The following is a 12,267-nucleotide window of genomic DNA, read 5'->3' as shown; positions in this document are numbered from 1 at the left end:
ATAGCTCAGTTGGTAGAGTGCTTGCCTTGCAAGCACAAGGCCCTGGGTTCAATCCCCAGCACTGGGGAAAAAAAAAAAAAAAAAAAAAAAAAACATGGGAGAAATCTGTCCAGGTGAATTAAGATCTTGAAATGGAGATCTCTAAATACTTGCAATCTTCAGAGAGTTTTAATTCTAATTTGACACTTGATAACAAAGAAAGGATGAGAGAAACTCTCACTTACTGGAAGTGTTAACGCACACAGACACAAGCCCTGCACTTGGGACAGAAAGCGCGGGGTGTGGGGGGGCTAAAGAAAAAAAATAGATTAACTGGTCCCAGGACTGAAAGTACAATTTACATGAAGGACTTCTTTCTTTTTGGGGGGTGCCAATGCTGGTGTTTAAAGTGGCACCTTTGAAGAGACACAGCTCACTATTCTACAGTCTCTTCAGAGATGTAGGTATACTAAAGCACTTTGCACTGTCACACTGGCTGGGCAGTCACCACAAACAAGAGATAAGCGGGGTGAGGGGCAGCTTTTGTCCTGTTTGTGTTTTTTTAGAAGAGGGAATCTGATAAAATATCAAGTTTAGCTTTCCGCCACCAAAGTAAGTTATTGATATTATATTCTGTTCTTTTAACTCATTTACTCATTCATTCAGTCAGTCATTCATTTTTGCCTTTAAAAATCATGCATTATATTCCATAAATACAGTCAACATTTTCTGAGTCACCCATCTGGGCTTTTACTATAAAAAGGCATTCATGTACACATAATGTTATACAAACAACCTACAAATTACACAATGACAATGTAAAGAAATACACCGAATTCAACAAAGTGGTTAACTGTGGGGCTGAGGAGGTTAAAATTGGGAGGCAGATTACAAAGGTTTAAGGTGTATGGGTGATGACTTATTAAACTCACAGAAAGGACCATAAATGTTTTATTTTTTAGGAAAGTGCTCTACTGCTGAGCTGTATCCCTAGTCCTTAAAATTTTGCTCAATTTTTTAGAAACCTTACAAGAAAGTCCTACTCAACAGAATGTCACTAGACTCTAGCAGAACCAGGGGTTCCAAACCAGTAGCCAAGGGCTGAAGCTGGCCAAACTTGTTTTGTTCGGAAAGCACAATGTTTTGTTTGTTTTTTTTGGTTTTTTGTTTGTTTGTTTGTTTTTTCATTGTAACTTGAACACCTTCAGGCAGGACATGCTCTCCAAATAGCCAGAGGTACCACCATTATCCTTATGGTAAATGACAGTTCCTTAAAAAAGAAGTCAAAGAACCTGGAACCATCATACATTTTGTTGGGGTGAAGGGTTTGAAGTGGTGCAGGATATGGAGAACAGTCTGGCAGTTCCTCAAACGTTAAGCAGTCTCCATATGACCCAATAATTCTATGCCTAGGCAGCAATTCCATGACTAGACAGCTACTGAAGAGAATGTGGAAACACCACCACAAAAAGACTTCTATATAAGCAGCACTATTGACAAAGCCAAGAGAAGTGAAAATGACCCAAATGTCCATCAACTGATGAACGGATACACAAAATGGAATACAGTGGGATATTATGTCACCATTTAAAAAACAAAGTCCTGATAAATGTTACAACAGAGATAAACCTCAAAAACATCACACTAAATAGAAGAAGTCAATCGCAGAACATATAGCATATGACTTCATCTATGGGAAATGTCCAAAATAGACAAATCTCAAGTTTATACATAAGACAAAGTAGATTATTAAAATGACAAAAATTATATAAGCAAGGCTGGTCCCGATGACACATACCTGAAATCCCAGCTACTTAGGGGGCTAAGGCAGGAAGGTCCAAGTCCAGGTCAGCCTGAGCAACTTAGAGAGATCCTTAAACAGAGCTCAACGGTAAAGTAACTTGCCTGGCCTGTGTGATACCCTGAGTTCAATTCCCAGCACCCCCAGACACACTCACACACACAGAGACATAAAATCAGATAATGGCACTGATTGCACAACCTGGTAAATATAATAAAAACCACTGAACTGTTCACTTTAGAGGGATGAACTGTATGGTATGTATATCTCAACAAAACTTTAAAAATAAACCAAAGACACTGGCTCTTCAGGTTGCAAACTGGATAAAATTCCTAAAGCAGAGGGTGACGAATTGTGGTCTGAGGATTTCTGGGGGACCCCCAGAGTTTTCCTGAGGGTGCAGAGAACAAAACTATTTTCATAATAATATTAAGGTTATTTGTTTTTCACTGCACTGACATATGCACTAGTGGTATAAAAATAACAGATAAAACAGCAGCACCTTGGGCACAGTGACACCAACAGATGCTGGCAGGCACTGGATTTCTTCATCACCACACATCCACAAAAGAAAAATAGCCTTTTTTACATGTAAGAATGTCCTCAATAAAGCAGTAAAAATTATTCATTTATTCAGTATCAGTCCTTGAGTATACCTTTTCAGTATTTTGCAAGGTAAAACAGGAAGTATGAAGCACTTTGGCTTCATATCAAAGTATAAAATACTGTTTGAGCTATGAGTTAAACTAATCCCTCTTCTGACCAAACACCATGCTTACTTGAAACAACTGACAGTTCCAGTGGGAAAATGTCTTCTATTTTCCAAACTCACCCACATATCAACTTTTATAACCCAAGGGACTCATAAAGCAAAGTGAGTCTCTCTCCATGAGAAACCATCTTAATTTGCCCAAGAAGCAAGAGGCAGAAGATAAAATTGAACCTAAGAAACCATTCTACCCTATGATGGTGACAAACACAAGTATTAAAATTTTCTTACAGGATAAAATTTTAATATAATAATATGTGATCCAGGGCTGGGGATATAGCTCAGTTGGTAGAGTGCTTGCCTCATAAGCACAAGGCCCTGGGTTCAAATCCCCAGCACTGCAAAAAAAAAAAAAAAAAAAAAACAATGATCCAAATAAAATAAGGCCTAAAATTTATTTTGGTCACTTAAAAGGGGATTGTTCCACAGCATGCATTTATTGTAACTAGTTATATAAGACACTTATAATATTGTGCTCCCAAATGTTCAAAATTACACATTGAGAATCTGACTTGTAAAAAAATCTAAGAATAGCTGGGTATGGTTTACACCTATAATCCCAGCTACTTGGGAGGCTGAAGCAGGAGGATCACAAGTTTGAAACAAGTTTGGACAACCCAGCAAAACCCTGTCTCAAAATAAAATAAGTGCTCAGTGGCAGAGCACTTGCCTAGCATGTACAAGATCCTGGGTTCTAGTCAACCCCCCATACTGCAAAATAAACCCTTAAAAATAAAAACAACTTTAACAAGTTTAAAATTAGATAATAAATTAGCCATTTATTAGCCTTAAAAAACAATCTGTAAATATGTTACCAATGAAGATTCAGAAAACCCCAAGAATCAATCTAGAAAACTATATTGAGGGCAATTAATTCAGGGCAAGAAGGTTAATTCTAAAGATATTTAATTGTACCAGTATTACACACAGTATGGATGTGCATGAGAAAATAAATACAATGTGTCAGTGTGTGTCCAGGACTGATCACAAGAGGCACAGGTGGATCTAGTGGATATAGGACTTTGGCCACTAAAGTAGAGAGCTTTGGAAAGGGAAGGCCTCATCATTAATCTTTCCCATGTTTGATAAAAGATCCCTTTGTTCTTAACCTATCTTCACAAGAAATGTTTTGACCTGGTTTCCTAAATTAGTAGATACTAAAAAGGAAAAGCCTGGATTACAAAGATTAATATTTTATTCACTAAAAACATAAAACCAGGAGAGCCTGTCTCTTTAAGAGATGGCAAGTTTGTCCTTAAGTGCCCACAACAGTAGGCAACTCAATAATGTTTCTGTCCCTGGGAAGCTGAACATTTTGTAGAACTAGGAAATTTCATAATAGGCTTCTATATTTAAATACTGAATCGAATATATTTTGGTTTTTAAAGAAGTACTACCTTTGTTAAGTTATACTGGTAACTGAAGATATAACATGGACTACAATTTAAACACAGGTCATAATAACAATAAAAATAATACTAAGAATAACAGCTAACCTTCCCATAGGATTCCTATGCACCAGCACTTTTTTTTAGGAGTGCTCTATCACTGAGCTACATCCTCAGCCCCAATGTTTTATTTTGAGAAAGGGTCTCACTAAATTGCTGAGGCTGTCCCTGAACTTAAGATGCTCCTGCCTTGGCCTCTCAAGTGGCTGGGATCACAAGCATAGGCCACCACACCTGGCCCGTGGGACTAATTCTAATTCATTGGATCCTCCTAACAACCTATACCCAGGCACTACTATAATCCCCACTTCACAAATGTTTTAAAATTGACATTGTTCAATTTCAAAGCATAACTTGAGTTATAGAGTACATATAATTAGCAGCTTACATTAATAGAATTGGACCATAAAAGCAAGGATATTAAAGCTTTTAAAGGAAAAAATATTAAACTTAACCACTCTGACTAGTGATTTAAAATGGTTCATTCACTTTCATGCTAATTTCAAATCCCTAACTTTCTGATTATAAATATAGCTATCTATATAGAGTCAGAATTCATTTTATGGATTAGTTCATATTCCACAGCAAGATGGTAATTAACCTCCTATCATTAATAAAATCTAAGCTTTTAATGTGTGGTTTCTTTCCTATTTTTCCTTGAATTTAATAAAATCAACATATGCCACTGAACATTCCAAAATTTGTTTTCTTTTCACCTTGATATTACACTTTAAAAAAAAGAAAGAGCTTCTCATAAAGTGGTGTTTTACCATACTAGTAATGTTGTTTCTTTACGTGCAGGTGCCTCTTATAGGAATGTGTTCAATTTATGAAAATTCATCAAGCTATATACTTTTCTGTATATGTATTAAATAATTTAATAAAGAGTTGCTTTTTTAATAACCATTTCTTAACTTTACCCCAAACCATTACATATATCCTTCTTGGAACCTGTCAATTTTAAGTTGTTTTTTTTTTTTTTTTTTTTTTTTTTAATCTGAGAAAGTAATCAATGGCACCAAGTAATACTGAATTTATAATTTCGGCATGTGGAAGAACTAAAAAAAAGGAAGGCTGGGGTGTAGCTCAGTGATAAAGCACTTGCATAGCATGTGTGCCTGGGTTTAACTCCCAGCACTAAAATTGAAAAAAAATTAAACTCTTATCAAAACAAAGACCATCCAAGACAGGCTACAGAATCAAAAAGTGCTAATTCTTTATTCTTTCACAAATCCCCAAGATTTGAAGATCAAGAAGAGAAAGGAAACATTCTTTTTAGCTTCTGAGTGCTCGTTTTACTCACAAGAACCTTGTCAGGCAGAGATTGTATTTTCCAAAGATGGCCACAACAATACTACCTCATACCAAGTGCTTTTCTTATAATGCACACCGATTTTCTTCTGAGAAATGAATGTTTCCTCTTCTCTAAACTGTATAGAGCTTTACACCAGCCTGGAGCAAGAAAATGCGGCTGAAGTGACCTGTGGGACTCCTAAGTTGGGACATACAGGTGAGGTGCTTCCTCCTGGCTTGGTCTCTCCCAGAACACCTGGCTTGGCACCTGCCACAAGCTGTAAGTGCGTGTCCTACATGCAGCCCCAGAAACCCCTCCAGCGAAAGGGCAGTATCGACTACCAGGCCTGGTGACTGAGCTTTTTCCAGGTGATTTCAACGTCCACCTTCAAGTCTTCCAGCAAGAGCCCATCAGGTATGAGAGAGAATAGCCATGCCCTGACAGGACTCCTGGCCCACAGTAACCATGGAATGATAAGTAATTATTGCTGTATTAAACCACTACATTTGAAGTAATTTGTTAGACAGCAATAAATAGCTAACACACTTCATAAATAAGGAGCACAGGTAGGTAACTGTGCCAGCAAGAAGCTGACTTCAAGTCAGTCAATAAATGAAGCCTACACTTTCTACCTTAGGGTACTGCTTCCAGATTTGCTAAGTTGCCCACATTTCCCAAAAAAAAGCAAGTTTTCACATTGAAAGTTCTGAAAGCAGACATCCCCCAAAAGAAATGTTACCCGGAACAAGAGTTTATCCCATTGGCAGCCTTGAAATCCCAGCATCATTTTTGACATGACTACCCTTCACACCCTAATTACAGCATATCCCATAGTCCTCATAGCTGAAGATTCTTAAATACTTCACATAAATAATACATATTTACACACACTTTATAAAGCACTTTACAAAAAAAAAAAAAGCACTTTACCGATCACTAATTAACTTGATCTTGAGGGGAAACCTCTCTCTGAGATAGATAAGGCAGGCATCAAACAGGGGAGGTTCAAAAAGTTGAAAATAACTAACAACAACAACAACAACACAGGGAGGAAGTATTTGACTCAGATTTTCTGACTTCACACCCAGAGCTCTTTTCAACTCAACTCAAAAGAAACTCTGTGCAGGGCCACACACTGCACTACCTTTGTGACGCTATGGAGTATCCACTGTGTGCAAAGCACCACATCAGTAAGTCTCTCCTCTGGCCTCTCCACGTCCAGGGTCAGGACAAAAGCACCTCTGAGACAGCCGATCTTCACAAAATGACTGTCCTTCCTACTTGGACCCACCCTCGACCTTGCCAACCAATGACCATTCCACCTTCCTCAATCACAAGACTGAAAAACTGTCAAAGACAATATTGTACTGACAAAAGTACAGGCCAAATTTCCTTGTCTGCCTCCCAGGTTTTTGGTGATCTAATCCCAATTTAGTTGATCAAATTAATTTCCCTCCATTTACTAAGAAAACTCAAACTAATCTCTTCATTCCTTCTCCAACTCACTTTCTTCCTCTCCCCTCCCTTCACACTCTCATCAAGATCTGGGAGTGCCATCAAGTGCTCGCCCTAATCTCTGACAGTCTCTTCTCTCAAAGACTTAAAATCAACTACAAAACCAGAACAAACCTATAATGACAACTTGGACTACAGTCAACAAGCACCTGAAGGAGGGGCATCCCTGCTAGCCACAAGATGGCCCTCGCCAAGGGAGCACTGAGCCAGGACAGACAGGGCTTGCCCTGGCAGAAGTTAATGGTGCCCTCACTAAGCGATGGCCTAACAGCCTTCCCATGCCCCTTCTTCCTCTATGATCCCAACCCTTCCAAGCCCGCTGCTTCCAGAAGCCTTCCTCGACTACCCCAGAACCTTAAACACCTTGTCTTCGTGCACAAGCCCTTCTGCCTCCAACACACGTCTTGGCCCTTACTCACCCTCCAGAGTCCACAACCCCTCCACCTGAGCAGACTCCTGGAGGACAGCAATGACTCCACACTGAGCACACCAAAGCACCAAAGTCCTTCAACTGAACTCAGCTTGGTCATTTAAAAATCCATTGAACATAGCATTGCTTCGTAACTTACCGGGCATCTCCTTTGGAAAGATTCGTATTCACAGGATTAAGAATAACCTTGTTTGCATCAACATCCACCACACATTTGGTATGCAAATCAATTTCTGCAGATTGAAAGAAAAAAACAAGATAAATAGGCATTTTGGAAATAACTTATTTTGGAAAAGCATTTGACAAAAATTCAAAACTCTCGGTTGGGTTAAAAAAAAAATTCCAACACTCGTTCATGATAAAAACACTCACCAAACTAGAAATAGAAATTTCTCAGCCTATTAGAAGGTATCTATGAAAACCCACCACTAACGCCACACCCAATGGTGAAGAACTGAACAGCTGAACATCCAATTTTGGGAACAAGAAAGGATGTTTACTACCAACTTCTATTCAACACAGTACTAGATATTCTAGTCAGGGCTGTTAGGCGAGAAAAATAAAAGGCATCCAGACTGGAAGGGAAGAAGTAAAACTACCTCTGTTGCAGATGATATGCTCTTGTACAGAGAAAGGCCTACAGAATCCACAAAAAAAATTATTCAGATAAAAACATTCTGCAAGGCTATGAGCACAAAAATAAAATATAGAAATCAACTATGTTTCTATACATAAGCAATGAAAAATCTGGAAATGAAATTAAGACCATTTCATTTGTAATACCATCAAAATATAAAAAGGAATAAATTTAACAGAAATCCAAGAATTATACACTGAAATTCCAAAACATTGTTGAAAGAAACTAAAAACTTAAATAAATGAACAGAAATCTTATGTTCATAAATTAAAAGACTTCATACTGCTTAAATGGCAATACTCTCCAAATCCATAAGATTCAAGACAGGGGCTGGGACTACAGATCAGTGATAGAATACATGCTTAGCACGCATGAGGCCCTGGGTTCAATACGCAGCATCAAAGATTCAAGGAAATCCCCATCAGAAACCTAGCTTGCTTTTTTGTAAAAGTCAACAAGTTGAACTGGAGTGTAGTTCAGTGGTGGAGCACCTACCTAGCATGTGTGAGGCCTTGGATTCAATCCCCACCACAGAGGGGGAGGGGAGAGGAGAGGAAGGAAGAAAAGAAAGGCAAAAGATCCAGAACATAAACAGTCTTGAAAAAGAGAAGGGGGAAAAAAAATCCCTCACACTCCCCTATTTCAAAATACTACAAAGCTACAGTAACAAAGACAATGTGGTACAATATATAGACCAATGGAATAGAATTTTAAGTCCAGGATTTTGACAAGGGTGCCAAGACAACACAATGGGAAAAGAACAGTTTTTTACAATTGGTGCTGGGACAGTGAACATCCACACACCAAAGAATCCTATCTTACTCCACACTCGAAAATTAATGATGGCAGAGGAAGAAGAAGGAAAAAAAACTCCAAATGGATGAAAAATTTAAATGCAAGAGCTAAAACTATAAAACTCCTAAAAGAAAAACAGAAGCATAAATCCGTATGACCCTGGCTTAGGTGTAAGTAGTTTCTCATAACAACAAAAGCACAAGCAACGCTGGGCACCAGTAATCCCAGTGGCTCAGGAGGCTGAGGCAGGAGGTTAGTGAGTTCAAAGCCAGCCTCAGCAAAAGCAAGGTGCTAAGCAACCCAATGAGACCCTGACTATAAAGAAAATACAAAATAGGGCTGGGGATGTGGTTCGAGGTTTGGCACCTGAGTTCAATACCCGGCACCAAAATAAAAGCATAAGCAACAAAAGGAAGAAAAATTGGACCTCATCAAAATTTAAAACTTTCATGCTTCAAAGGACACCATCAAGAAAGAAAAAGACAACATACAGAATGTATGTATGATTTACAAATCATACATCTAATAAGGTACTCCCATCAAAATAAAGAATTCTTCCACTTCAAAAATGCAAACACTATTAGAAATAGTCGAATTTTTAAATGGGCAAAGAAACAGAACAGACATTTCAAAAAAATACAAAAATGCCTAAAAAATATAAGAAAAGATGCTCAACATCAACATCATTAAATGTTGGGAGAATAAAGCCAAAACCACAGTGAAACACCCCTTCACGTTCCCTAGGGTAACTATAATCAATAAACAGATAATAAAAAATGCTGGCAAGGATGTGGAGAGATTAGAACCCTAGTGCATTATGATAGGAACATAAAGGATGTGATCATTTGAAAAAAATTTGGCTAGAGTTTCCACATAACCCAGCATTTCCACTTCTAGATATATATCCAAGAGAAATGACAAACTATGTCTACACACAATCTTACATACCAATGTTTCCCCGGTGTTTTTTAAATAAAATAGAAAGAGTAGAAACAGTCCAAATGTCCATCAAGTAATGAATGGACAAATGTGATGGGTCCAAAGAATGGAACATTATTCAGCAATAAAGATGAATTAAGTACTATACAAGTGACAACCTGGATGAAGTGTACACCAAGTTAAAAAAGCCACTCACAAAAGGCCAAAGACAGTGAGGTTCCACTTAGTTTGAATGTCCCATATAGGAAATCTAAAGAGCCAGAAAAGAGTTCAGTGGTTGTTTAGTACAGAGGAAAGACTGCTCCTGCGTGCAGTTTTCTTTTGAGGGTAATGAAAATGTTCTAAAATTGATTGTGCTGATGGATGTACAAAAGTGGGCTTACAAAAAAGCCTGAATTGGGTACAGTGTTTGAGATGTGAATTTTATCTCAATACTACTGTGTTAGAAAGAAGAGACTGCACGTTTACTTCCCATACTTTAATACTCTTATATTTGTCTGCACCAAGTATGAAACTGTTTCTGCTGGTCACATCTCCACTGCCAAAAGATAAGCTCCAAGGAAAGGAGCTGTACTACAGTGGAGTCACATTAGTGTTTTCCAAAGAACCTTAGCCAAACGTCAATGTCATAATCACTGTAAAGTATTTCTACTGTCAGGAAGGGTAATTTTAAAAATTTCATTTTAACTTACAAAACAAGTGCAAAACAAAAACATTCCTTTTTCTGGCTCCAACTTAACTTTTCTAATATCAGTTATTCTACTTTTATTACCAAAGATGTATTTGAGAAATGCAAAAAGGTTACTGGTTTTTTGTTTTTCTTTTTCTTTTTTTTAAGCCAATACATTTTCAGGCAAAAAGAATCTCAAAAAAAAAAAAAAAAAAAAAGGAAAAAATGAAAGAAACAAACTTTAGAGCTGTTTTACCTAGGTAGGCTACAATGTTCTACCATGATCAACTAGCTTTATAGTCTATTTGAAATGCTTTAAGTCACCTCTAGCCTGTGACAGAAAAGCTTCAGGAAAGTCCTAGCAGCACTGCAGCAACCTTTCAAACCTGCAATTACTTCTTTGCTTCCTTAGGCCCAGCGCTTGAGAAAGTGTGCAATCATCATGATTTGTTAATATTGCTTAATGGCATCTGACCATACTGTATTAGCTGGCCTCTTACAGGCAAATCTACATTATATACAAATGTATTACCAACTGTCCGGAAATTCTGTGACTCAGAACCTACTATCTCACCACCCACCACAAATTTAGTTGTTAGGTTCTTGCGAGAGAGTTTGGTCTCAGCAGAGGAGCTGCACATTTAGATTTATAAAAATGCATGCCTGAAAAAAATGGGTGTTCATCAAATATTTTCTCCTACAATAGTCATTACCTTCATTTCAAAGGATCTTGAACTGAGAAGGGGTCTAGGCCTTCTTCAGCATCTGTCCTAACACCTCCTCCCTCTTTCTCACCACTGCTTGCCACTTATACCAAGTACAGCAAATAATTTGTAAGGATCAAATGATGTTATTAAGGAACCAAACTCTGAAAAGCCCTATGTAATGCAAAGAATCACCTATTGCTAATACCTCTAACCTAAACTTACTTTGTCCTACCCATGGCAACACTTACAAATACCCCTGCATCTAACACCTATCACCAATGGCCTTTAGTATGTAAACAACTCTCTTTACTTCTGTACTAACTCAGGGTTTAACAAATTCTCACCCCAACTCTGTTAATTGGCTGACAGATACTGAGAGCTTTTCACAGAACTGTTAAGAATATGTAGGGGTAGGCCATCTAGGACACATACCCAAGCAAATTAAGTGAGATGTGAAGAGAGTTTAAGGGTCAGATATAAGAAAAGCATTTTAGTATAAAATGCTATAGCTAGTGTACCCACAAATGAAATGCTAGTTGGATTAAATTATATTGCTACACAATTCTAAATAGAACGCTCCAGGCAAAACTTTTATTCTACACTGCTTAAAAAAGCAATCCAGTAATTAAATAGCATAGTTAAAAAGTTAAGTCTTAATTTTAATCTAAAACACATACACACACACACACACACATCCTACCAAAACTCCAAAAGTTAAACATCTTCCTCTTGGTTTGGAACAATGCTTAGATTAAAAAGATAAGAACCTAGCTGCTATGCACTGCCTTTGTAAAAATAGCAAAAGATAGCACTACAGTACACCCAAGTTCACAGCAGCTCTATTCACAATTTCCAAAGGTGGCAGCAACCCAAGGGTCCATCGCTGAATAAACGATCGGAATGGGGTAAATACACATATGGGAACAGCATTCAACCTTCAAAAGGAAAGAAATTCTGGCACAATGCTACAATCTGGATGAAGCATGAAGACTATGCTAAGTTAAATGAGCCAATCACAAGATGACCAATGTTTCTCGATGCCCTTACATGAGGCACCTAGTGCAGTCAAATCAGAGACGGACAGCGGAATGGTGGTGCCAGTGGATGGGCATAAAGGAGGGTTGAGAGTTTCTAATGACTGTGGAGTTTCAGTTTTGCAAGGTGAAAACAGTTTGGATGTGAATGATGGTGACAGTGACACAATAATGTAAATACACTTAACGCCACCGAACTGTACACTTAAAAATAGTTAAAACAACAAATGTTACATATACTTTGCCACA

At 37.9% G+C, this 12,267-nt stretch overlaps 1 protein-coding gene across 1 annotated transcript in view; it reads right to left on the bottom strand.

The window, feature by feature from the left end:
• KIF13B (kinesin family member 13B) overlaps positions 1 to 12,267 on the bottom strand; it is a 156,616-nt gene that overhangs the window by 133,102 nt on the left and 11,247 nt on the right. The window contains 1 exon segment of the mRNA XM_079139992.1: positions 7,376 to 7,469. Within this exon segment, the coding sequence (XP_078996118.1) occupies positions 7,376 to 7,469 (94 nt within the window).

The sequence above is a fragment of the Sciurus vulgaris genome (assembly GCF_902686455.1).
Source record: "Sciurus vulgaris genome assembly, chromosome: 5".
In the NCBI taxonomy this organism is placed as follows: domain Eukaryota; kingdom Metazoa; phylum Chordata; class Mammalia; order Rodentia; family Sciuridae; genus Sciurus; species Sciurus vulgaris.
The sequence above is the reverse complement of the archived record's forward strand: the minus strand, read 5'-3'. Positions and strand labels throughout refer to the sequence as shown.